General features: G+C 40.2%; 1 protein-coding gene across 3 annotated transcripts in view; it reads left to right on the top strand.

Moving 5' to 3' along the window:
- The window catches only part of pitpnm3 (PITPNM family member 3), a 161,381-nt gene extending 143,382 nt beyond the window's left edge, over nucleotides 1–17,999 (top strand). For all 3 annotated transcript variants that reach the window (XM_088345163.1, XM_088345164.1, XM_088345165.1), the window contains 8 exons: nucleotides 2,580–2,696; nucleotides 9,396–9,512; nucleotides 9,641–9,789; nucleotides 10,457–10,606; nucleotides 10,681–10,864; nucleotides 11,983–12,111; nucleotides 14,563–14,921; nucleotides 16,535–17,999. In XM_088345163.1, the coding sequence (XP_088201289.1) occupies nucleotides 2,580–2,696; nucleotides 9,396–9,512; nucleotides 9,641–9,789; nucleotides 10,457–10,606; nucleotides 10,681–10,864; nucleotides 11,983–12,111; nucleotides 14,563–14,871 (1,155 nt within the window). In that variant the 3' untranslated portion in view covers nucleotides 14,872–14,921; nucleotides 16,535–17,999. The remainder of the gene's footprint in view (nucleotides 1–2,579; nucleotides 2,697–9,395; nucleotides 9,513–9,640; nucleotides 9,790–10,456; nucleotides 10,607–10,680; nucleotides 10,865–11,982; nucleotides 12,112–14,562; nucleotides 14,922–16,534) is intronic.
- Nucleotides 18,000–27,104: the final 9,105 nt, after the last annotated feature.

Raw genomic sequence — 27,104 nt, forward strand, 5'->3', positions numbered from 1 at the left:
TATATATACATATATACATATGTATATATATATATATATATATATATATATATATATATATATATATATATATATATATATGAATATCTGCGATTGGCTGGCAACCAGTTCAGGGTGTCCCCTGCCCACTGCCCGATGATTGCTGGGATGGTTTCCAGCGCCCCCGCGACCCTACTGAGGATTAGCGGGGCAGTTAATGATATATATATATATATATACATATATACATATGTATATATATATATATATATATATATATATATATATATATATATATATATATATATATATATATATATATATATATGCCTCACTCTCAGCACCGTAATAATAATAATAATAATTTCCTTTGTATTGTCATTCTTTGTAACAATGTACACAGAACGAAATGTCGATACACCTGACCCGTTGTAGCGAGTCGATGCAGCCGCAGCCAACAGAGGGCGCCGCCATTATACCAATTAGGTATGTCTCGGCCGAGGCGCGAACCAGCGAACTCCCAGTCTCAAAGCGGGCACACTACCATCCAGGCTACTGAGCTGGTGCATATGCTACATACTAATTTTATTAATCAAAATCGTCCATTATCTGCACCTCTTATCCTCAGTAGGGTCGCGGGGGTGCTGGAGCCCATCCCAGCCATATTCGGGCAGGTGGCACCCTGAACTGGTTGCCAGCCAGTCGCAGGGTGCAGAGACATACAACTCACTCGCTCATTCTGTCACGCCCAGATCAAAGGGTAGACCCAATCGCGTAACCTTTTCCACAAGTGTTATTGAAAGAAAGAGGAAGGGCAGCGCCCACGATCCGGTGTTCGCTGGACGCGGGAAGCAAGTTGCTCTCGCACTCGGATTGTGATCCGAATACAGAAGTGGATCTTCCGTAGCGAGCGATGGCGGTGTCAGGGACGGAAAACAGATCGATAGCCGGGAGTCAGGGTCGAAAAAGCCTTGCCTTGTATAAACAGAGGTTCGCAAACGGACTGACAACAGGGGACTGACAGGACTGGGTTCAAATAGTGACAGGGAGCGAATCAGAACCCGCGGCGGTTGGCGCCAAATGAGCAGGCACAGGTGATTCGCATCGGTAATCATGACACATTCACTCCTAGGGACAATTTGGACCGGCCAATTACCTTTAAATGCATGTTTCTAATATGTGGGAGGAAACTGGAGAGCCCAGAGGAAACCCACGCAAGCACGGGGAGAACATGCAAACTCCAACCGGGAAGATTCAATCTCATGACCTGAGAACTGTGGCACGGACGCGTTAACCACTGATCAATTATAATCATAATGTGAAAATTACGCAATTTTGAAAAGGAAAATCCCCAAATTGTGAATTTAAACATAACCATTCACGGTAATATATATTTTATTTTATATATCCATAATGCTAGGTGAGGCAGAGCCTCTTCTGCCTCCACTGATTGCACGCCACTGTTTTTAAATGCCTTCAAGCTTGAATCTGCAACTTTGACTGTGGTGCCGTGAACTTTTTGAGATTCTTAAACTTACGCTTGAAATTTTTTGTAGTCAAAATTCAATATTTGAAAAATATATGCGGGTTCGTGTGCGCCTAACTACACTTTCATCTCTGGAACCTTTTCACAAAGATCTACTCTTGGTAATAAAACAAAAGGGCTCAAACAGCAAAACAACCTATAGTCATTTTCTGTCACTTCAGCCTATTATTTTGAATTCCAGCGTGCACATGTTTAAAAACTCTTTGTTCTTAACTAGTCCGACTTTAGGACCCATCATTGCACCCCAATTACAAGCCCCGACCCAAACAAACAAATATAACCTGACATCATTGTCACCCATCTTGCCACTACTCCAAAATTGTCTTATTTTCCCTTTTTTTCTTCTTTTTTCTTCTTGTCATCCTTTTTCTTTTGTCCCCCTTTTTCTTTATATTTTATTCTTCTTTCCCTCTTTTCACTTTTTTCCCTTTTTTTTATTCCACCCTATTCTTCATTCTTCATTTTTCCTTTTCTTTTCCCTTTTTCATTCTATTTTCAGTTTTCTTTCCCTTCTCTTCTTTGTTTCCTCTTCTTTTTCTTTTCTGTTTTTACTTTTCTTTCTTTTTTCCCCATTTGATGTTTTTCTTTTTTCCCTTTGTTTCTCTTCAAAAGAAAACATAAGTAAATGAAACTTTTTGGTCACTATTGAGTCTCCGTAGTTTGTATTCTTCCGTGTGCTTGTTAGTACTTGCTCTACACAATACAGCGACATTTTCAAATGATGCACACATACATTTCGAAATGAAATCCAAAACACTTCACTTCAGTAGCTTTGTGTTCAATATGATAAAACCCATGTTTCATTTATTCTCCACTGTATCTGTGTTTAAATTCCATTTGCAGGGCTTTATCGCCATCTACTGTTGAGGAGTGTTATTGACCCTTTTCTATCTTCTCATGCCATTATTTTGCCAAGGCCTACGACCTGAAAACGGGTCCGCTACCTACTTTTGGGTCCCGACCACGACCTGAGAAACACAGACCTGTTTTAAAACATCGTCCGGTAGGATTTGTCGGATTTTGCACTGTGTCACCTCCGATTATCGTTTCACAGCTCATGCGCTGCGATTTTGCCAAGACCCAACAAGCCGACAGTCCCGACTCCACCGCCTTTTCGCCCTCCGGCCCGCGAGAAAAGTGGTTGCGGCGCAGGACGCACGTCAAGCTGAGGGTACGCGACCCCCGCCGTGTCATTTGTGTTGCATGAACCCCTCGTGTCTCGTTTTTCCTCATTTCTGCGTGTTTATATGTTGAATGTAGGCCTAACCTTAACGGCTGTTGTAGAACCGGCGCCTAAATGGGCGCTTTGGCCTTGACGCAATCAAGCTGTGAAACGTTGTGTGCCAGCTCCGAGGCGATAAATATGCCCTTCACTCACTGAACTTGTGTTCTGTCTGCACGTTTCAAAAGGCTGGAATTTATTGAGCCGCGCTTTGTCCTCTCGGCTCTTCTATAAATAGACTTCAGCGGAAAACCATGGCAACGCAAATGTGATACCTTTTATTTCTTCACGTTTCCCCTCGGAAATCTTACAAATTCAGCAGCTGGAGTCAAATTATGATGACTGAGTGCTGAACCTAGAGGTAAGATCGGGCCTGAAACAAAAAAAATCCAGCCCGACACCACCCAGGTCCACTGTTAATGACGCCCCAACCAGCCCAACCCCGACCAATTAACTTGATTTGAGGGACAGAGCCCGAAGAAAACCCACATTTTTACATTTTATTTGCTAGTTGGGCCCAAGATGTCAATCATTACATTTGGGTTCAGGCCAAGCTTCTCTCTCGCTGCCTTTTACCTTAATCATCCACCCGTCATTGTTCTTGGTTTTGTTTTTTTGTGTTGCGCCGTGGAGGATCAGCTCAATGGATTCAGTCCCCTTCTTGCACTGTGTGCGCCGTCGAGTGTCGCGGGCTGTGTTACACAAGAGGGGCCAGAATCCACTACGTAAAACAAAGAAAAACAAAAAACAAAAAAATGATGTGGAGTTAATTTTTTTTTTTAAAGGCAGCAAGAGAGAAGCCCGGCCAGAATGTAATAGATAGATAGATAGATAGATAGATAGATAGATAGATAGATAGATAGATAGATAGATAGATAGATAGATAGATAGATAGATAGATAGATAGATAGATAGATAGATAGATAGATAGATAGAGAGAGAGAGAGAGAGAGAGAGAGAGAGAGAGAGAGAGAGAGAGAGAGAGAGAGAGAGAGAGAGAGAGATAGATAGATAGATAGATAGATAGATAGATAGATAGATAGATAGATAGATAGATAGATAGATAGATAGATAGATAGATAGATAGATAGATAGATAGATACTTTATTCATCCCCGTAGGGAAATTCACACTTCCAGCAGTATCCTTTTGTTGTTAACAAATTAACAGGATGGCCTTGGGGTGCTGTGTTGTAGTTTAGCAACAGCGGACGTTTTCTTTATTTCTCTCTTTTTATCTTTCTGTTTGTCTTCCTTTCTTTCTTAATTTTCCTTTCTTTGACTCTCTTTCCTTCTTTCTTTCTTTTTTCTTTTCTTTTTTTTACTTTCTTTCTCTTCCTTTCTTTCTTTCTTTCTTTCTTTCTTTCTTTCTTCCTCCCTCAATTTATTTTTCTCTTGCTATCTTTTTCCTTATTTTTCTCTCTTTTGATCCCTCTCCCTCTCTTTGTTCAATTTCTCCTCTTCTCTTTCTGTTTCCTTCCCTCTTTTTCTTGCTCCCCCTTTTTCTCTTTTCCTTTTTTGTCTCTTTCTCTCCCTCTTTCTTACATCTCTTTATATTTATTTCTCTCACTGTCTGTCTTAAAATCTCTCCTTCCCCCCATCTTTTCTTTCCCTCCTATATTTCTATGTCTCTCTCTATCTTTTTATTCTCTGATTCAAATGATGATTGTCTTATTGGTTAGGAAATGAAACGCCGTTATCAATGTCTCAGCATGCAGCGCGCACAACTTCTTCTACGGGCGAAAATCAAGTCAGCAGCTCCTTATTGTAAGGCGCATGGTCAGCTTTTTGAAAAAAATCGAAGGCTTTTATGTACCTCTTAAAGTTCGGAACATACGGTATTAGTCCAGCTTCTACCATGACTGGTAGACACACCTGGTACTTTGAAAAATGTTGGCCATTCCTGTGTATTTTGACTCCTAGCTGACTCAAGTAGTCAGTAAAATCAGCAGAGGTGAAAGTTAGCATGATATGATTCTCATCCTCTCAGCATTATGAAAAAAAAGCTCAAAAGAATTAGGGTGAGGGGGTTGGGGCTAAGGGTCAGGCATGCATCTGGTTTCCCCCCGGTTTGCCAGTCCATTTGCCAGTTCGTTTAATAACTAATGTATTACATTTAGAATATTTCAAAGTTTTTTCCAGGCTTTGTGCCTTGAGAGTTTTTCCATGAAAAAGTGTGATTTGGCTTTAAAAAAGGGGGGCAAGAAACTCGGTTGTAGAGCATCTAATGATATTGCTCTTCTTTTGGGATCACCTTTAAATCCTTCACGTTCTAATATCGGCAGATCATTAACCTCTACGGTGACATGACAACATGAGCATAAATCCCTGTTCGCTGCTCCCTTTTCATGTCCTCTTCCCAGAGAATAATTGTATGTGTTTGATCCAAAAGCCGCTTGGTGTCAAGTGCAATCAAACGCCATCTTTCCATGTCAGCCGAAATTCCGCAGCCTAGTGTTTCTGGACACTTGTCCACCCCCGCCGGGGCGCCAGGGTTTATAATGGCACGTATCTGATTCAATCTGGCCGCCGCCAGCTCATCCGCCGAGAGAGCGACACTATTTTCAGACTTCTTCTTTTTCCCCGAGTAACCTCCCTGCGCTTGTTAGAAGGATTCTCGTTCCGGCTGGAGTCACCGGGGCCTGTCAGCTCCCTTGCAGTCAGGGTTTCCGACCTTCCCACTTATCCTTCTGAGAAGAGTGGCGGACATTTGGGACCATCCGGCTGCTGTACCATTTGAGTCAAGCGGGCGTAATGAAGGAAAACGGTTGGGAATGTCGAATTTTCTGGTGTTGTGTCACATCCTCACGTCTATTATTATTCCTGGTGGTGGTGAAATGGCAGTAAGTCTGTATCGACAGAACCTTCATGTTCTATGCCAGGTGTCAGGAGACTATATACTCCAGCATAATGGCCCGGTGTTGCCGGGCTTAGTGTTGGGAATTTGAGGGTTCTGCGCAGTACCGTAGCTGTTCCTCGGACTGTTCTCAGCTGGACTGACGTTTCAGGTGTTGTTACTGGGATCTGTTGGAGCCACTCTTCTAATTTGGGGGTTACTACCCCAAGTGCCCTTAATACCAAGGTGACCATGCTGGCCCTGACCTTCCACTTCTGTTCCAGCTGCTATTTTTTACCCTTAGTATTTCTCCAGTTTCTCTTGTTCCTTCTTTCTGATATTGGCGTCAGCCGGGATCGCCACATCTATTATTCCACCGTCTTCTGCTGTCTGTCCACCACCACTATGTCCGCTTGGTTAGCCAGGAGCTTTTTGTCAGTCTGGAAGCTTATATATGTTTATATTAGGGCTGCGAATCAATTCAAATAAATTAACTAAATAATCTCAGCTTTTAAATACATTAATCACAATTATTCATTAAATCCATATTTTACAAATGGCAGTAAATATGAAAAAATATGCATATAAAAATAAGATTCCATGTGTTTTTCCAAACAGTATAGGCCTATACCAAGTACAGTAAACGTGCATACAGACTCATGCCAAAGATAACTTTTATGACAAAGATATTCAAGTGCTTTATGTCAAGACTTTTTAACTGTAAATTTGCTGTTAAGCTGTCGTAAATATTTTAACAAAAATTGCATACCAAGTAAAAGAAATGTGCAAAAAGCTTGTGGTGCCAAAGACAAATGTTCCATAAACAAAATATTAAAGTTCTTTATGTAAACATTGTAGAACACCCATCCCTTGTACCGAACTTATACAAAGTTGTTTGATGAGGTCCGCTGTCTGATTGTACCACCTTACCGGGGAGCTTAGCCTTTGAGTCAGGGGTCAGGAACCTTTTTGACCGAAAGAGCCATAAAAGCAAAAAAATGTTTCAAAAAGAAATTGAGAAAGCCACATCATATATTTTCAGACAAAATTGAAAAAACTGCCAAACACGCTCTCTAGACAAAAGCTAATTCTTCATCACATTTTATTTCTCTGTGTGTCATTTGGTGATTTATTCAAATCTATGAAATGATAACAATGCCAAATCATGTGTCCCAAATCAATGTAAATACGCAATTTAAAATTTGTCTTCCACCTTCAGATAAGAGTGTTGATGCAAATTTTTGCCGTTAAATTTGTCCTTAATAACGGTTTCTAAACAATGTGCAAGCAAAGTTCTTTTGTGAAAATGTCACAAATTACTGCAAACGATAAGCCTATCGTCACATTCACTTTCGGTGTAGACTGCACTGAGCGAGCGAGAGAGAGAGAGAGAGAGAGAGAAGGAAGTGCCTTGTGCTGTATGCAGGGATCCACCCATTTGTACTGCTCACCCAATCAAAGTCGTTTGCCAGCATTTTTATTTATCAGTTTAGATGATTTCTTATCAAACTTCTGCATTAAGTTGCTTCGGCTATATATGGACCAAAATCGGGATGAAATCACTTGACTTTGGAACGCCACAGAGAGATGTGCAATAGTTACTAGTATTAGTAGATAGATAGATAGATAGATAGATAGATAGATAGATAGATAGATAGATAGATAGATAGATAGATAGATAGATAGATAGATAGATAGATAGATAGATAGATAGATAGATAGATAATAGTTATTTCAGAGCCATATGTACTCATGAAAAGAGCCATACATGGCTCCCGAGCCCTAGGTTCCCTACCCCTGCTTTAAGTTATACACCAGGGAAGAAGTGCTCCGATGGTAATTAAATTCAGCTTTTCAAAGAATATGTAACCAAGGTGTCCCACCAAGGAACCACATTCAGGCTGGACTGGATGATGAGGCTTTTGTTTTAGTTGCGTTAGCAGCGCGCTGGAGACTGCTCTGCTATGAGCGACAAAACAAACACACACCTTGTGATTAGCATCCTCCGCTGAATTTCAACTGGAGACTGCTCTGAGAATTTCAAATAGTTCCCTTGTCAGTTCTTATACATTTCAGAAAATTAACCATTCCACTAATTTTTAACATACATCTTACAAGTGATCCCATTGTGGTTTTAACTTTTACAATGAATTCAAATCTGAATGTTAGCCAACATGATCCTTTTTATATATTTGTGAAAATAGAAATATAATTATTAATATAAAACTGGGAACAATTTACCTGCAATGAGTAACACAACATACACACACCATGTAATTAGGACCTTCTGTCACAGACCAGAAACGGACACAGGACCCAATGGCGCTCGTTTTCTCAGTTTTTATTAACGATCCGATGGTTGACGGACAAGAGGAGCAGGAGATGCGGAAGTGGCACTTCTGTGTCTCGCGAGGAGGGTCGAAGACAGGCAGGAATTACAAGTCGCTAGCCGGGACTGGAGAGCAAGGGCGGTGTCAAGTTCGGAAACGGGATCGGCAACAGGAGGCAGGCAGGTAACGGCGCAAAACAGATCGGATAACAGGCAGGCAGAACGGGGCAGAGTCAGGTCTGGAAACAGGTTGGCAACGAGGATCAGGCTGAGAAAAGCAGGGCAGGAACAGAGTTTGACGTAAGAGCTTACCGAGCTGGGGGCAACGGTTCGCATAACGATCTGACAGGGATCTTTTGGAAGTCAGGGGTTTAAAAAGAGTATATCAGCCAATCAGCTGTCCGGACTGTTGGCGCCAATTAAGCAGTCGCAGGTGATCTGAATCGGCAATCATGACACCTTCGCTGGTTCTCAACAGCTATGAGGGAAATTAGCATTTCAATACAACGTATGGCAAAACGAACGGAAATGACGACAGAAACAAAACGGAAATAAATCCAAACAGCTTGACAACATCAATTACATTATTGTGTATAATGCAAGATTTGTCAGTTGTTGTTTTAATGTTGTCGATTAACTTTTTGCGGAGCACCAAAAGATCGCGGCTTACCGTTAGCAGCGCGCTGGAGACTGCTAAAAATATCAGCATTCCGGTAATAAAATCAGAGGCTAAGCTAAACCTTACCCCATACCAGCAGGTGGCGCTGTTGGACTGATCATTTCAAGACACTTATACACTAACTATACAAACATATTTCAGCAGGAAAGTTAAAGAAAGTTATTATTACATTCGTTACACATACATATCACTTTCGCCTTGTCGAGAGTTCCCATCTGGCAATGTTTTAAGTAAGCAAAACGGTCTAAACGTATTTCCTTTCTTTTTTCCATCGCTAGCATGCTGTGCCGCGTTAGCCTCAGAAAACGAAAGTGACTCTTCTTCGTTTGTCGGAACAGCGCGGCTTGACACTCGGGGACGTGCCCAGAGCGGAATTTTAATCGTCATGTTAAAATATTTTCACGTGTTAAATTTAAAATTATAACGCAAATCATTACCGTTACGTTTTTCCCAGCCCTAGTATATACATAATTTTTTCCAAACAGAAAAATAAAATTGTGGCTTTGTTAGGGGACAGTTCTTCATAGGAAGATGACCTGGGGTCCTTATTTCTCATGTTAAGTTATATAGAAGAATATCCTAAGAAGCCCTGGTTAAAAACACAAAAAGTCCTCTATTTTGTCTAAAAAGGCAATTGTAGGCTTATTTTGGCCCTTTCCATGTCACCTTCCTCTGCAAAGATTTCGCCCAGTTGCCATTATATCCGACCCACTTTTACCACACGTGATCAAGTTTAAATTGACACAAAATCGAAGAAATCAAAAATTTTCAATACCATCCTGAAGTTATTTTGTCCTCATCTACAGAACGTGACAGCCAACCACCGGGTGAACGACGTCATCGCCACTGAGGACGGGCCGCAGACCCTGGTGGGCCGCTTCATGTACGGCCCTCTGGACATGGTGACCCTGACCGGAGAAAAGGTAAGTAGGCACCAACAACGTAATCTTTTTAATTTTTCATACTGTATAAAAGGCGCACTAGACTATATAGCGCACAACGGAGTCTTAACCTCTGGTAGACGCTGACCATTCCCCACTTGGTCTCGTAGGTGGACATTCTACTGATGACGCAACCCCAATCGGGACGTTGGGTGCACTTTGACACGGAGGTCACCAACAGCAACGGCCGGGTGACTTACACCATACCCGGCGACAAGAAACTCAGCCTGGGAGTTTATCCCGTTAAGATGGTGGTCAAGTAAGCAAAATGTGTATTCATTTTTGATGCTCAACACTAAAAGGCAGCTTTAAGGGAGTAAAAACACTTTATTTTTTTACACTGTTAGACACATTGGACTATAAGGCGCACAGAAATAATACTACAGTAGGAGTTTGAGTTGCAAAAAAAATGACACGAATACATTTAAAATAAAATGATTTATTTCATAGATATTCATTAATATTATGACATGTAGTTTCACCACTAAAATTATTAATTAATTCATAAATGTGCTGTGCAGTGTGGGCTTCTCGATGTGTGGACAAAGATTTGAATAAAGCCATTTCTGCCAGTTAGTGGTGATTCATCATACCGAAATCATTCCCAGAGGTTTGATATTTACTGATCAGCAGCGCCCAAAGCCTTTATCCCTTTTTTTTTTTTTTTTTTCAAATAAAACTAAAAAAAACATTTGACATTTGGGCCCTGAATTAGTTAGTTACACACTTTTTATGATTTCTTTTCTCCCGTTTTGGGTTTTTAAAAGGCCCTTCGCAGTCTTTGGGGATTCATGTCTGCAATGTTTGTGTAATATCAATATTTTTAAATATCCCTTCTTTTTGGTGCCTTTTTTTTTTAACTTTACAAACGTACATTAGTACAAGTATGAGAAATCCAAGTGAGAAATTTTGCATCCTGCCTCAAGGGGAGATCAAACGTGCGCCGAGGCCTACCTGACCGTGCTGCCCCGCGGCATGGAGTGCGTGGTCTTCAGCATCGACGGTTCCTTTGCCGCTAGCGTTTCCATCATGGGAAGCGACCCCAAAGTCCGCCCCGGGGCTGTCGATGTCGTCAGGTCGGTCACCTCATCCGTTTTCCAGACAGTTTCAGGGACACCAGCATTTTGATCTACCGTCCAAATGTGTGCAGGCACTGGCAGGACCTGGGCTATTTGATAATCTACATCACGGGCCGGCCCGATATGCAGAAGCAGCGTGTGGTGTCGTGGCTGTCCCAACATAATTTTCCTCACGGCATGATTTTCTTCTCCGAGGGTCTTGTTCACGACCCCTTGCGGCAGAAAACCATCTTCCTCAGAAACCTCATCCATGAGGTACCGAAAACATCCAGGACCAAAGCCGTTTGCTCACCTGGCACCAACCGTGATAGTCTATTTTTATCAAATTGTTGCACCTATGCTATTAGGCAGAGGGAAGAAAAGCTACTGGACATTTTCTAGGTTTGATGAGTTATAAGATTAAAAGAGGAAACACCACAGTCAAAATTAATTTGGACCATAGTCGGCAGTTTAATGAACAATGAACGAGATAAAAGACAATATTTAAAATAAATTAAAGTAAAAGAACACTTATTTGGTTTCAGTTTTAGAGGATAATTCCAAATTTGTTTTTTCTATGTTTACTACCCCTTATCTACTCTAATTTGGGTTAATAAGCCTATTATTAGTTGCAAAATTTACTTGCACACTTTAGGATTTTACAATTAACCCAATGGCATTGATTATAGAACATATTTGATGCTTAGTCACAAAACTCCAAAGTGCTTGGGGTGCAGAAGAAAACGGCGAGCTGCCCTTTACCACAACCCATGCACTCTAAATACAAAACACAGTTGTGACGTCTGAAAACACTTATGATGCCATTCTAGAGGAGAAATTAGACTACATCCTTCATATTACAGATAATAAAGGGAAGTTTGATTGTACTATTTTCAATATTTACGTTATGTCCTCATTATATTTTGAGTTTTTCAGCCAACAATCAAGCAAAGTCCTCGATTTATACATTCAAATTCGAATAGCAGTGGCTGGAGTTTCCTTTTGTCTTCGAGAAACGATAACAAGCAAATGCAATTTGGTCAGTGACAGTTGCAACCGCCAATAAGAACAACACAAAAAGGGACTTTTCATGTCTGGGTAGCAATCTGGCATTATTGTCCAGGCTGTCATCTAGAATAATAATGCTCACATTTTGCGTGACGCAGCCTTCATTTGTGTTGCTATCTTGAATGGTTACACGATTTGAAAACATGTTATTTAAATGACTTGAAGTAGAGCTGAAAACAACTTCACCGCCCCATTTGCGTTTTACGGCCAACAACGCAAACTCCAAATTCCCCACGGTTGGTTCCAGGTGCCCGCTGGTCTTTAGAACCACCATAGTTGCTTGTCAGATAACATATTTCACAGGATTGTTTTCCTTCTGTGGGCAGTGTCACATCAAAATCAACTCGGCTTACGGTTCCATGAAGGACATCTCGGTTTATAACATGCTTGGTCTTGGGCCGCCGCAGATCTATATAGTGGGAAGACCTTCCAAGAAATACCAGAACCAGTGCCAGGTAGGATCCACCATCCTTTAATAAATCAAATCCAAATATATTTGTAAAACTCTCTTCAGATAATTGCGACTCAAAGTATAAAACATTCAATGTACAATAAGTAAATAAAATCCCCGCCCTTTTTCCCTACCCATCAAGTACAACACTGCTGTTCACATTTACAGGACTGTCTCAGAAAATGAGAGTTTATATTCTGTTAGGGAGTTTAAACACAAAAAAATACATACATTTTGGATTCATTACAAATTAAATAAAATTTTGCAATATTGCAGATTAAGACTTACAGAATATTATTATACCTTATTATAATTTTCCAATATTTTCAAAGGGGATATTCGAGTTATCACCATAATCAGCAATAATGAAACAATAACAGACTTGCAATATTTCAGTTTATTTCTAATGAATACAGAATGTTTGACATTTCTGTTTCCTTAATTGCATTACAGAAAATAAGGAATTTTATCATAATATTCAAAATTTCTCAGACAGTCCCGCTCACACAGGCAAAATCACTTGTGTCAGAAATAGAGGTAAGATCGGGCCAAAAAAAAGCACCCGAGCCCGACGCAGGCCCGAGGGGTATTAAACCCGACCCGGACCGAGCCCGACTAATTAACTGGATTTGCTGGCCCGGCCCGAAAGGGGCCCGAAATTACATATTTTATTTATAAGGAGGGGTGATTTATGATAACAAATTAAACTCTGCCTTTTGTTACAACATCTAGGCCTAAGTTAAATAAAACTGTATAAACATTTACATCTTTTATATTTCTGTGTCTGCACTGCAGATGTTACATTAAGCGACAATCTGTCATTGACGGTTTTTTTTTTTTGAGGTAGCGAAAACATTTAAGGGCGTCCGTCATTTTGACGACTTGATCATTGGGCCATAATCCACAGCAGCAGTAGTAGTACGTCCTTAAGATTTTAGCGCAGCACTTTCATTGAGGGGGTGTTGACGTGTTGTGCCCTTTTCCGACTCCTATGCAAATTCCCCCCCCCCCCTGATCGTATTCTATATAAAACGCTTATTAAAACAATAAAGCGAGCTAATTATAATAATTGGGAGATCCTAGTCTATATAACGCGTTTATTTAAACAATAAAGCGTGATTTTATTCTGCAAATTGCGTTTTTTAACGCGGATGAAAATGTCACCAACGTCAATGTACGCTTCCGACAAAAGCGATCGTATTCTATATAAAACGCTTATTAAAACAATAAAGCGAGCTAATTATAACAATTGGGAGATCCTAGTCTATATAACGCGTTTATTTAAACAATAAAGCGCGATCGTATTTTACAAAATGCGTTTGTTAATGCGGATGGAAAAGTCACCAACGTCACTGTACGCTATGATTTCCGCAATCACAACTAATTGTACACAAATAATATTTATTTGATTTACTATAATATCCGTATACATACATAGTTTAAGTATATATTTTTAATGAACATATATTTATAATTATTAATTAATTTAAAAAAAAAAGAAAAAGAAAAAAAAAGCAGGACCGAACCCGACCCGACCCGACCGTATGACTGACATTTCAGGCCCGACCCGGCCCGAAATTGCCTCGGGTTCGGGTTCGGGTTCGGGCTCGGGCCATAAATCTTAGGTCTAGTCAGAAATGATCCCAATTTGGTTCAAGAGTAGAGCAATCCACAGCCCTAACATGGCTAGTTATTCAACAAACCACAATATTGTGTTTTGTACGTATAAACAATTTACCCCAAATTGTCTTTATTTTATATATTGGATAATGGGGTCAGTTTCTCTAAAAACAACTCCCAAAAATATATTTTTGTTTTAGACAACACCGGAAAATTGAGTACTTTTGTTCCAAATAACCCTGTTTTTTTTACAAGAGAAAACAATTGATTTAAACCAAATTAGAGAGATGAGACAGAACTATTTTTGGGTGGTGTTTCCCTTTTAGGCAGGCTAATTGGCATATTACAAGGGAAACCTTAAAGAATAAGACTGAGTTCAGATGGAGATTAAAATCCTAAAATTAGGGTACGTAACGTTGTACATATATATATATTGTTTGGAAAAGATTAACCTCAAGATGCAAACATTCCAGGGAGAAAACAAGAGAAAACTGGAGACTGGAAGTCAAAAGGCAACTGTTTAGTTATCATCTTGCTCTGTTTTGGTGAAAAAATGCTAAGTCAACAAAACCAAATGTCCTGATTCATCTTTTTGGGCATTTTTCACATCTAGGGTAACCTAGGTGACTGTTTGTGAAAGTTGGTTGTCATATATAAAGTCCTTCCATCATTTCTTGGGTGTGAAGAAACTTAAACAGACAGACAAATGAAAACATTGTCTCCACGTTAGCATTGCTGCGGGTGATTACAACCCAGAAAGTTGCTTTTAATGTATCCATGTGTCTTGGGTTATCTCTGACCTGTTTCATTCCTCTCCTCTGGCGGTTGTCTTTAGTTCTTGAGCGAAGGCTACGCAGCGCACCTCTCCACCCTGCAATTCGGCCACCGAGCCCGACCCAAGAAGTCGCCTTCGGTCCGCATGGTCCTCAGGAAAGGTTCCTTTGGGCTCACTGCCAAACCGGACTTCCTGTGCAAGCGCACCCACCTGCGAAGGACCATGTCAGTCCAGCAACCCGACCCGCCATGCGCGCCCAACCCAAAACCCGAACGGGCGCAGAGCCAACCCGAGTCGGACAAGGACCACGGAGGGGTGCAAAGCGTGTGGACCCGTGGGGTCATGCATCGCGGGGACACCACTCCGTGACCCAGGAGACGGACGGATCCCTGGGGGACGGTGGAAAAGTCCAAGCTGAGGTGAGCTCTTAAACCTTTATGAAAAACCTCAATCAGAATAGATGGATAATATAAATTGAGATTCTAAATGAGGACTCCTTAATTTGGTTTTTATTTTAGATAGATAGATAGATAGATAGATAGATAGATAGATAGATAGATAGATAGATAGATAGATAGATAGATAGATAGATAGATAGATAGATAGATAGATAGATAGATAGATAGATAGATAGATAGATAGATAGATACTTTATTCATCCCCGTAGGGAAGTTCACACTTCCAGCAGTATCCTTGTGTTGAAAATAAAACAATAATAAAGTAAAAGGAATATAATACATAAATACCCAATGTAACGTGTTGATATAGAGTATTTAAATAGTGCTACATAAAATACACACTGCAGTTTAATGTGGGCTTTTACTCTCCCGGGTGGAGTTAAAAAGCCTCATGGCATGAGGAAGAAATGATCTCCTCAGTCTGTCCGTGGAACTTTAAATTTTATTACGAAAAAAAGTCCATGCAATGAGAAAAAAATACTGGATGGCTTTAGTTACTGTTAGCCTGCTGATGGTATCACGAGTTCTTTTGTTTAGGACTGAGGTATCGGCCAAATTAACATCCTTTGTCTCACTACCACCCTCTGCCATGAGGCAAGAGAATTTCATGCCTCACTCTTTACAGTACACTCATAAATTATATTCATAATGGGAAAATTCAATGTTGTTTTTGATAAGGAAAGGTTGTTTTGTTACATTAATCCCTACATTACCAATTATTATGTAACATTATGCACAAAATGACTTAAAAGGGGGATAAATAAAAAGAAAATAGAAAAAAAGTGTGGGGGTAATTAATAAAAGCAAAAACACATTAACAAAAAGAAAAAAAATAAAATAAACTACTGTTTATATAAACACATTAACTCTGTAAAAAGCAGGAAATAGAATTTCAATATTTATAAATCCACAAAATAAAGATAAACTACAAAACAAAGATAAACTACAAAACAATGTAACCTTTTTTATAAATTAAACAGATTTCAAGTCTGCATCCCAGTATCCCTGAAAAAATGCATATTTGCCAAACACAAGAAAACAGAGGAACCAGCTGATGAATGGCAGGTAGCCGGCTCCCTTCGTTCACTTTTAAGAGCTGGCTTATGGAGACAATTCGTTCGCGAAGGACACGAGTCGGATGCTGTCAAAACTCAACACTCATTTGCCTTTTCTTTCTGCAAATAAATAAATTCCATAATCATAATCGCTATCTTACTATATGGTATTCACTATTTTGAAATGGTGACCTGATAGGAAAAGACATGACGTAAACAACCCGGAGAACTGCTTTATTCATAGTAATGTACCATTTAGTAATTGCGTTGTACCGGTGGCAAAAATAATGAGTTACATTACCCCGTAACTGAAACAATAAGGCCCGCATAATTTATAACGGGGTTATTACCAACACTGCCCGTCAGGTTGTGCAATCGAACCACTTAAGTCAAAAGTGGAGAAAAAAAGTCCTGCAGCAACCTGAGCGAGGAACGCTATTATTAGCAACAGCGGCTCGGGAGGCCTCCGGAATGTAAATGCGCTGGTGATTATGTAAGAACCAATCGGCTTGTTTTCAGATCCGGGGGACGAAGACTGCGGCGACGCGTTCGTGGACGGCGAGAAACTGCGGGAGCAAATAGCGCCGCCGCCGCCACGCACATTCATCGTAACAATGTGACAGACTTCATTTATTTGCGCTCGCAGATTCGTGTCACTTCATCGCCCTCCGTCATTCTGCGGATCAAGTCTCACTTCTGTCTTGAATTTGTGTCTTTTTTGCCTCGATTCGACAGGCGTTTAGCACCGGGGGGGCGGGGCAACTCGGGCCCTTTTCAGACAATGCCTCCAAAGGGTGCACTACCAGAGTCTGATGCAGAAGTTGATTATTCAGCAATCCAAGGAGTTTGAATTTATTCTTGCACGTTTTGCCGAGTGCGTCAATCTCACAGTTTGAGTTTTATGTCCGATAAGGCCCACTACTGTCAGAACCAGAACAGATACAGGTCCCAATCACCTGACGTTCTCACACAAGCTCTTTATTTTATGGGAAATGGGGAGTCATGCACGTTAGGAAGCCGGTCTTGCGTGGAAGGACAGTACGCCAGAGACCGACGAGATCGATAAGGGATCAGGGTAACAAAAATAAACAGGATATACAAGACGGGAACATAACTGGAGAAACTAACCAACAGGACAAGAATAGACGGAAAACAAAACTGGAACCCGAAATTAAACAGTCCAAAAATAAAGGGGAACAATACCGGATTGCAGATATCACAGGAAAACAGGACAGAACCCACGTCTTGTGGGGCAGAAGTTCGTTGACGGGCTGACACTGAAGCAAGAGAGCGCCGAGCTTTATACACACAGAAAGTCAATCTCGAAACGGGCTGCAGCTGCGCCACACGGGCGGGGTCAATTGCGCACCATGGCAACTGTGACACACACGGGCGTGCTCAATTGGGCACCACGGCAACCATGACATACACGGGCAGGGCCAATTGGGCACCACGGCAACCGTGTCGCACACGGGCGCGGCCAAGTGGGCGCCAGGGCAACCATGACACACACGGGCGCGGCCAAGTGGGCGCCATGGCAACCATGACAACTACTCAAAAATTTGGACAGCCCCTGCTCCTTAAATATGGGGCACAACGAATCTGGGGTTGCACTCCAGTTGGAAAAGTATACATTATAAAAAAAGATAATTAAAAATATTTACTTCTAACTTAAAATATTTACATCTAAAATAAAAAAACTACACATCCAGGATATTGCACTTTAAACAGGGGTATTGCACTTGGGTCTGTCTGGCCCATTATGATTAACCAATCAGCACTACAGGATATGTTTTTATATGAAGGGACAGTGTGTGTTTTTTATGCCCCCCTAGTGGTCAATAAAAACAAACTAAATGATCATCGTAATTGGAAAAAACAAGCACGCAGTAATATGGAAAGGAAATACTTTGTCAAAAATTGCATTGGTTCCAAAACTAGCTAGTTCTGCAGAGGGTAAAGAGTACTTGATTACCGGTTTTGTTGCGCAGGTGGCAGTAGGAACTGATATCATCCTCCACCATCTTACTGCTTCGGATACTCAAAAACCTTATGCTTGAGTTCTGTAAAAAAAGGAAAAAGGTGCAGTTTAGTCACTTTGTATCTCAGTAGTGTGTATTATTTTTGGTGCTTTGTAGCAATACACCATGCAGTGACATCTAGTGGTCAAATATTACACATTGTCCCTTTAATCACCTCTCAAGTGGTTGATGGTGTTTGAAATTTATTAATTTTTTTTTAGAAAGAAGGTTGCCCTTTTTTTTTGTTTTTCCAAAATGTTAAAGTTCCTATAAGAGGGACAGTGTGTATTATTTGACTACTAAATGTCACTGTATTGTGTCTTGCAACTGAAAACGATAGCTGAAAACATAAGAAGGAAAACATGAATAAGTAAGAATTCAAAATGAGCAAACCATACTGTCTTTTCTTATTCTTTCACCTTGCCTCGTGCAGCAGCAAGATTGTGGACAATGATTGGTTTATTGTAATCACTCTAGGTGAGCCTCATATAAAATGAACGAAAAATCTTGACCTACGGGTATTTTAAAAAATACACATTTTATAAAACATGATAGTTCGTGTTTTTTAATTATTCTTTATTTACTGTCACAGTTTTTTTACCGTTTGAGGGCACTCAATGATACACACTGTCCCTTTAAACAATAACTCTATGTCCTAATCCTTTTTTTGTGTTTTTTTTCTGCACATATTCCCAATATTTTTATTAGTTTTTTTTCTTTTGGGTACTTTCCTGCTACATGGCATAAACATGCATGATAGATTTACGAAAGACAATGGATTTAAGGTCAATGAAAATATTATGATTGCTTTTAAAAAAATAAAAGAAGCACAGCAACTTAAAAAGTGAGGATATTTTTTATGTGTGCTGTTGTAATACTTATTTCACATGAGCAGTTTTAATATTATTTGGGAATGTTTTGTCCAGGTGAAAAAAAACAAAAGGAAAATAAAAGAATGATAGCTAAAGATACAAATAATACAGACAAATGTGCAAATAAATTCTGCCACCCGGTGAAAACAATCACTCCCACGTGATGTGACCCGACCCATGCATTACAACACTTGAATTTTCCTCCAAAAGAAGTGCAGCGGGCTTGCATCAAATTTTCAAAGACAACCTGGCAGGTGCCTCGGAAACCAACAAAAAAGCTTTTTTTCTTCAATCTGCTGCCGATGTTAAGCTTTACCCTGCACAAACAAGTTTGGTTTTTCTTCATTTCTCAATATTTACGCGCAAAGTCAGCTGCAATTTTTGCCCGTGTTGTAGTAGCTCAGCAGCTGTTAGCACACTTGAAGAGTCTTTCGAATGGATCACTTGGAAACGATCCGTACAAACCTATTTTTCTATGATGTAAATACAGAAAATATTTTCCCTGTTTTGGGGGGCAATGTAGCAAGCCTCTGTATTTCCCTTTCCTTTTTTTGCCTTAAGTCATTTATTGTATTTTTTTGGGGGGACCAAAGTACGCTGCTGTGCAAAGCGTTTGTGAAAAGGTGTGCGTGTGTTTTATTGCTCTTTTTCTGGCGTAGAAGCAAGTTTTGAGCCAGCAGCTTGCAAAGTCTCTTATGTGAATTTGAAAAAAAAAAATTCAACAGGAGGCAACAATCTGTCTCCTTTCACCTCCTGTTCGTGCTGTTAGCGTTAGCAATTAGCCCCTTCATTAGCGCGCGTGCTTGCTACGCGCGCCTGTGTGTTTGACTCCCGGAGTCTAATTGCGCCAATTAGCATAGCGTGTACAGTAATGTATAAATGATTGTAATTGTGTGTACAAAATGTCACGATTAACAAATAAAAAAGGATGGCAAAATAAAACAAGAGCCATGATGTTAAATTGTGGGTTTGATTTCCTAGTGTCAAGTATTCTGCCCGGCAACTGTTGGTGTAAATAAGTTTGTGGTGAAATTTGATATACTGTAATCCCTCGCTCCTAATTCACAGCCTCATTGCATTGTGGGTTGAAAAAAAAAATCATTTAAGATTACTAAACAAAAATTCTAACCGTGCCGCATGTCTACTGGATGCACAATGGCAGAGCACATTTTTTTGGTGTAGGCTGAAATGAACTGCACTGTGTGGCCATGGTCCAATATCCATCGTCGACTATTGCTTAGAGCCTGGGGCAAGTGAGCAAATTTGTGACGAGCGTGGCAAAGATTTTCTCCATTCTTTTAGCCTAAAATGAACTGCAACCGTGCAGACGCGAACCATCATTCCCAGTCGCCTATTGCTGCAAAGGGGCCAACATAACAAATTTCAAGCCTGGTGGCTGTTTTTTTTACCGTTCTGTCCACTAAAAAGTGAACTGCACTTGTCAGGCCACGATCCATTACACCTGATCATAGCTTGTTGCAAACGGGGATAGACGAACCGTTCTCTGGCATGGCTCCTTTTTTTTGCCGTTATTTCTAATTTCCATGAAATGTACATGTGCAGGAACATTCCATTATGTCTAATCCCATATCGCTGCAAGTGGGGACTAGCAGAGGGCATTTTTGTTGGAAGGTATGCCGTTCTGCCCCGTCCTAAATTGAAATACAAGGTTGTGGTCGAGATCCATTATCCCAGGTGGACTATTGCTGAGAGCAGGGGCCAACAGAGTACCCTTTGAGATGAGGCCGCTGAAACTTGTTATTGTGGCCCGCCTCAAATTAACTACACTGTTTTGGCAGTGATCCATGAACCACAGTCAACTATTGTACAGCAGGGTCTGATTGACCAAATTTGTGTCATGAGTGGCGGCTCTTTTTTTTCCATTCCTGCCACCCAAAATGAACAGCACACAGTCAGCTGCTATTCATTAGCTCTAGTCGCCCTTTAGCGCGAGCCAACAGAGCGCAATTTATTTCAGACCTGGCGGCTGTTTTTTTTTTTGTTGTTCTGTCCACCAAAAAGTGAACTGTATTTGTGCAGCCGCGATGCATTATCCTTGATCACATATTGCTGCGATAAAACACACTTTTGTCAGGCCTGGTGGCTGTTTTCGCATTTACTGCGTGTCTGCATAACATGAATTGAACTCGTACAACCATGATCCATTATGCCTAATCCTATATTGCTGTGAGTGGTGACATGCAGAAGGCACTTTTTGTCAGGAGGCATGGCACATTTGTTATCCCAGGTGGAATATTGCTGTGGTAAGGGGCCAGCAGAGCATTTTTTTGGGCCGCTAAATCGTGCCATTGTGGCCTGCCTAAAATGAACTGCACTATTACGGCTGCTATCAATTATGCACACTAAAATATTTCTAAGAGCAGGGGCCGAAAGATCCGATTTTTGTCATGCACATCGTCCCTTTTTTTCTGTTCTTTCCACCCAATTTGAACAGCACCCATGTGGTTTCTATCTATTCCCTCCTGTCGACAATTTCTGCAGCAGGGGGCCGGCAGAGCATTTTTTTTTTCAGTTTGAGCCGCTAAATCGTGCCATTGTGGCCTGCCTAAAATTAACTGCACTATTACGGCTGCAATCAATTATGCACACTAAAATTTTTCTAAGAGCATGGGCCGAAAGATCCGATTTTTGTCACGCACATTGTCCCTTTTTTTCTGTTCTTTACACCCAATTTGAACAGCACCCATGTGGCTTCTATCTATTCTCTCCTGTCGACAATTTCTGCAGGAGGGGGCCAGCAGAGGGCAGGTTAAAAACGTGGGATTACAGTAACTGTAATTGAAAATTATTTGGGGGGAAAACATGCTTGCTGGACCTTTTTATTCGGTACACTGCATTGTGTAAGTGTATCTAATGTTGTGGCTGCTAATTGTACACTGTGTATTAAAGAATAAAAGCTGCAAGGTTCAGTTCTAAACCCCCAAAATGCATCGCTGCACTTTTTATGTGCAAAGAAAATGACTTGTTTTGTACAAAACACTCGACGTGATGGTGGATGTCATTGTGTGGACTTGTTTCATGGTTATTACAAAAATAAATGAAAGAAAAGCTTTTCAACCAACTTTTGTGTGTTACGGGTGCTATTTTTTTAAATTCGCCTCGAGTTCTTGCGGTGCTGCTTCCAATTCTTGAAGTTTAATCTTTGCTTTATTGATTCCACAATGCACAACACTTGTTGAAAAGAAAATTAAGGAGGAGAAAACCTACGTGTGTTAAGGAATATGACGGACCGAGGAGAATTAAACGAGAAGTCTGCGGAAGCAGTATGCACAAAGTCGTTCTCTTCCTGCAAGTGTCCCAATATTTGTGTCAAACTGTACTCATAACCCCAGTCAAGTACATTTGAGAAACAAAACTTGTAATAATATAAACATTGGCTTGAGCATGAATAAAAAATGTGATTAAAAAAGTCCTCAAAGACAAGCAACAGAACATATAAACTCATTACAAAATAAATTGAGTGGATTCAATCTGTTCATGAAGTTTTATGACTATATCGTTTACATTTTTAAAGTACAAATATTCCGTGTTTCAAGCCCTTTACAATAAACTATAGACCAGGGGTCAGCAACCTTTTCGGTGTGGAGTGCCACTTTCAAATTTCCTCAACAATCGGTGTGCCACACCAAGATCAATGACTCGCACAACATTTTTTTAATGTCCAACAGAGCTGTCATTTTACACCAGTCCAAATATACAACATGGATAGACATTTTAATCGGATAACTAGTGTTTTCCAACTCTTTTCGAACCAAGGTACAGTACACTTTTATCTATTAAAATGTTCCGAGGCACACCGTCCGTCGAAAATGTTTGAAAATGAAGTTATGTCAAATATTTCACTGTACTACCTCATGAGCAGATAATTAGTACATAAAAAGAAGAAAATAATACTGAAAATAAAAAAAAATGATGTGCTTTTTTTTTACAGTGCAATCTTAAACCGCTTTGTTAAAAAAATTAAGTTATTAAGTGTACTGTGCTACCTCAAGAGCAGATAATTAGTAAATAAAGGCTTATATAGGGCTTTTATTTTATTTTTTGCATCGAGCAATGTGCAAGCAAAACAACACATTGACTGTGTTTTAGAGAGGAATTTGCATTTTAAGATTGACAAACAGCAAGTGCTTCATCTGGATATGTCCTCTTTAAACTATTTAAATGGGGGCTGATTTTTTAATAAATTTAGTGTAATTGTAGTATAATCTTGTGCAATACTACTGTCCCGCAAAAAAAACTATAAGTAACATACTAATGTATAAACACGTAAAACGGGATTACCAAACTACGGCTCATAGGCCACATCAGGCCCACTAACGGATTTGATTTGGCCCGCAAGACGATGCTGAAATAAACAGCCAATTTTGCAGTATTTCCATATGTCCACTGGATGTCGACAAAGCCATGCAACACTCTACCAATTATAGCTGTATATGAGGGGTGTCAAACCCATTTTAACTCGGGGGCCACATGACAGACCAAAATTTCTCTCGGGTTCTGGACTAGTAGATAAAGGAGAAAGAAAAAAAGAGAAAGAAATAAGAGAAAGAGAGAGAGAGAAAACAAGAGAGAGTGGGACAAGGAGAGAAAGAGAGTGAGAGAGAAGGAAAGAAAGAAAAGAGAGAGAGAGATGTGAGAAACAAAAGAGATAAAAGGAGAAATAGTGAAAGAGGGAGGAAAAAAGAGAGAAGGGGAAAACAAAAGAGAGAGAGATAGAGAAAGAGAAAAGAGAGAGAAAAGAAGAGAAAGCAAAATAAGGTAAAAAGACACAGAGAAAGAAAGAGATAAAGAAGAACAAAGAAAGAGAAAATGATAGACAGAGAGAGTGAACGAGAGAGAGAGACAGTGAGAGAGATAAAAGGGGAGGAACAGAGGCAGAGAAAGAAATACCCGGTAAATAAAAGTACAGCGTCTTTGTGAGAAGCACCAGGCTTTGGCAGCATCAATTGGACATATTGAAGCTCATTTTTCTCGCGCGCTTCTCTCAGCGTTGTCTCGCGGGCCAGATTCAAACCTTAGCGGGCCTGATTCGCCCCGCGGGCCGCCTGTTTGACACCCTGCTGTATATGCTGACTACAATTAATTAAACAGACATTTGTGCAAACGCCCATTCAGATGTTATTTGACTTAAAATAAGAGTCTTTGTTCAAGGCAATACGATCGCACTCGGCTGGATTTCTTAACCTGTGTCTCTGTGTTCCCCCTCATTGTTGATCTGTAAATGATTTCTTTTTCAATTTTGTTTATCAAGATATTAAATTGTCAGCCATCAAAACACAAAATGCTAACATGTAAAAATGGATTGGCCTCCCATATCTATCGGTATCGGATTAAAGACTTTCTATCGGCATATCCAAAGGATAGTTGCCTTTATTGAATGCAATGAAGATATTTCACAGAGAAGGCTTAAGTTCAATGACAGGTCACGTCGTTCCAAAGGCGAACGTTTTGTTTAGTTCTGTTGATAACAGGACTCTGACGGAGAAGGCCAGGCACTGATTTGATAATCGCTCGGGGTCAAGACATCGAGGAGACGAGGTGGAGTCCACGTGGGGAGTTCCTGGCCCGCCCATGGGAGGAGCCGGCACACAAGCGGGCGGAGGGACGTGGGTCAAGAGAAGATCGAAAAAGGGAGAAGATCGGAGAGCGAGAGGGAGAATGGAGCGAAAAGGCTCGACGAAGAATTCGGTTAATTTGGCTAATTCACTTAGTTTATTATTTAAGAAATTAAATCTGCCCTCGTGTGGAAATGCCGGTCTCTTGTCCGTCTTTTCACACAAAAAAAACGAGCATGCATTGTTAGGTGAATGAAGGTTATGTTTGGTTAATAGAGTCAGATGACTAATTCGAACAATTTGGTAAACTGTACATTTTAATATAGTTTATTTCCGAACAATGGGTGGAAAATGTTTCAATACAGGTAAGAAAAATAACATAATATTACAAACTATTACATTGAATAGAGCAGTTTTACATTTTCATACAATAAATAAATACTTGCTGTCTTTGCAGTACTATCTACCTGTGACAGTGTAAAGTGCAACAATGTTTAAACCTTCCTAGTAATGAATTCAAACAAGCATTGATACGTAACTACACATGGCCCTCTTTCACGTGTATGTCCAATTTACCTTTTCCTTGTCAGACTTTGTGCAAGTGTGCACAATGAACGTCTCACTCAAGCCACCATTTTGTCCTTGCTTCAACTTTTCATTGTTCAATAGAGTATTATTTTCCCCCCATTTTATTAACACTCCACTTATTGAAACATGAATATTTTGTTTGTTTGTTTGTTTGTACATGATTCAATTGTTTGTTTGTTTGTACATGATTCAAATTGAATCTTTTCTTCCGGCGCCGTCACGAATGGCAGCCACTCCAGCAGCTCCCGTGTTATTTTCGATTGTTCTCGATTGTTCTCAGCTCAGGGATGCTGCTGGAAATGTGAATTTCCCTTCGGGGATGAACAAAGTATCTATCTATCTATCTATCTATCTATGAAGAACGTCCCATTGAAATAGAATCGAATTTGATTGCGTCATTGAAAGCTTTAGAAATGGATCTGGCATTGATTGCATGCTGCAGCTAATTAGCAGATATCAGCAAAATCTTTTTTTTTTTTTGCAGCTTACTTTGGTTCTTGGACGTGAACTTAAAGGGACAGTGTGTCTTATTTGACCACTATCTGTCGCTGTATGGTGTAGTGCACCATCAAATGAAAATACAAACTGCAGAGTAGCAAAGTGACCAGACTGCGCCATTTTTCTTTTTACATTTTTGCTCAGCTTTTAACAAGATTTTTGATCTAGTAGGCACTAAAAAATACACACTGTCACTTTAAACTAAGCATTTTTTCTTTGTTCTCTTCTTAGCTAGTGTAGTCAGATTGAAAAACTGAAACTGTCATGAACCAGAACAGGATTAGGACCCAAACGCGTGACGTTACTCACAACCACCTTTTTACGGGAAATGGGGAGTCATGCACGTTAGGCAGCAGTCTGGCGTGAAATGATTGGACGCCAGAGGCCGACGAGATCGATACCAATTGCCCGAGTTGATATCGGACAGAAGGGGTCGATACCGGACAAGACGGGACAGACAGGATAGATGATGAAACAGGATATCGAAAAAAAACAGGACAAACTACACGGGATTGAAAACTGGAGAAAATAATAAACAGGACAAAAATAGACAAAACTGGAAACTGATATCAAACAGGACAAAAATAAATGGCAACAATACCGGACAGGAAATACCAACAGGAAAACAGGACCGAGTCAAAACCCACGTCTTGCAAGACAGAGGTCCGTTGACGGATTGAAAACGGGATTGTCAGGACAGGGAGCCAATCAGAACCCGCAGCGGTTGGCGCCAAATGAGCGGGCACAGGTGATTCACATTGGTAATCATGACAGAAACAAAACCGAACAAAATTCAAACCTCATATTCTTTAATGAAATTGTCAATATTTCACAATATTTAGATCATTTCATATTTCTTTCTTTCATTTTTCTATTTTTGTAATATTATGTTAATTTTCTTCCATGAGCTTTTTACCAAGAGAAAAAACGATGTTTTACTTCACTTTCAACAGAATGCCACAAAATGATTCACCAATGGAGCTTTTAACCCACAACACACGCTGACAAATGACAAGTGACAGTTCCAAATGGGCGGAGCTTCTTGTCACCGTCTGACATTTATTAATGAATTTAAAGCCGGGAGCTCTTTGAGGTTGTCACACTCTTTGTGTGTCAAAGACAAAACGTCGCCGGCGGATCTTTTCTTTTCCTCTGCTGACCAATATTGTCACTTTCACTCAAAGTCACTCACTTTGCTCTGATTGGCTATCACAGTCCTAGCTTTTCCTCATTGGTCAATTTGGTAGGTGTGTTATTCATTTGTGTAGCACTTTTCACCTTACAAAACACAAACAGCAAAGGGTTCGTTGTTTTGCTCCAGGATACTCTTACATGGTCACAATGCTGCCTGGATTGTGAGACCCCCCACTCTACCATTGCACCAGACCGCCTACAATCCAGCCCGCCAAATTATATAATATATATATATATATTATATAATAAAAATTATATAATTATGTTATATTTAAAATGGTTTTTAAAAAATAATACTTTTAAAAATTAGTTGATTTCGTGCCACTCTTGTCAGCAGTGT

Source organism: Urocampus carinirostris, chromosome 10 (assembly GCF_059441175.1).
Source record: "Urocampus carinirostris isolate Australia breed hairy pipefish chromosome 10, RoL_Ucar_1.0, whole genome shotgun sequence".
Taxonomy (NCBI): Eukaryota; Metazoa; Chordata; class Actinopteri; order Syngnathiformes; family Syngnathidae; genus Urocampus; species Urocampus carinirostris.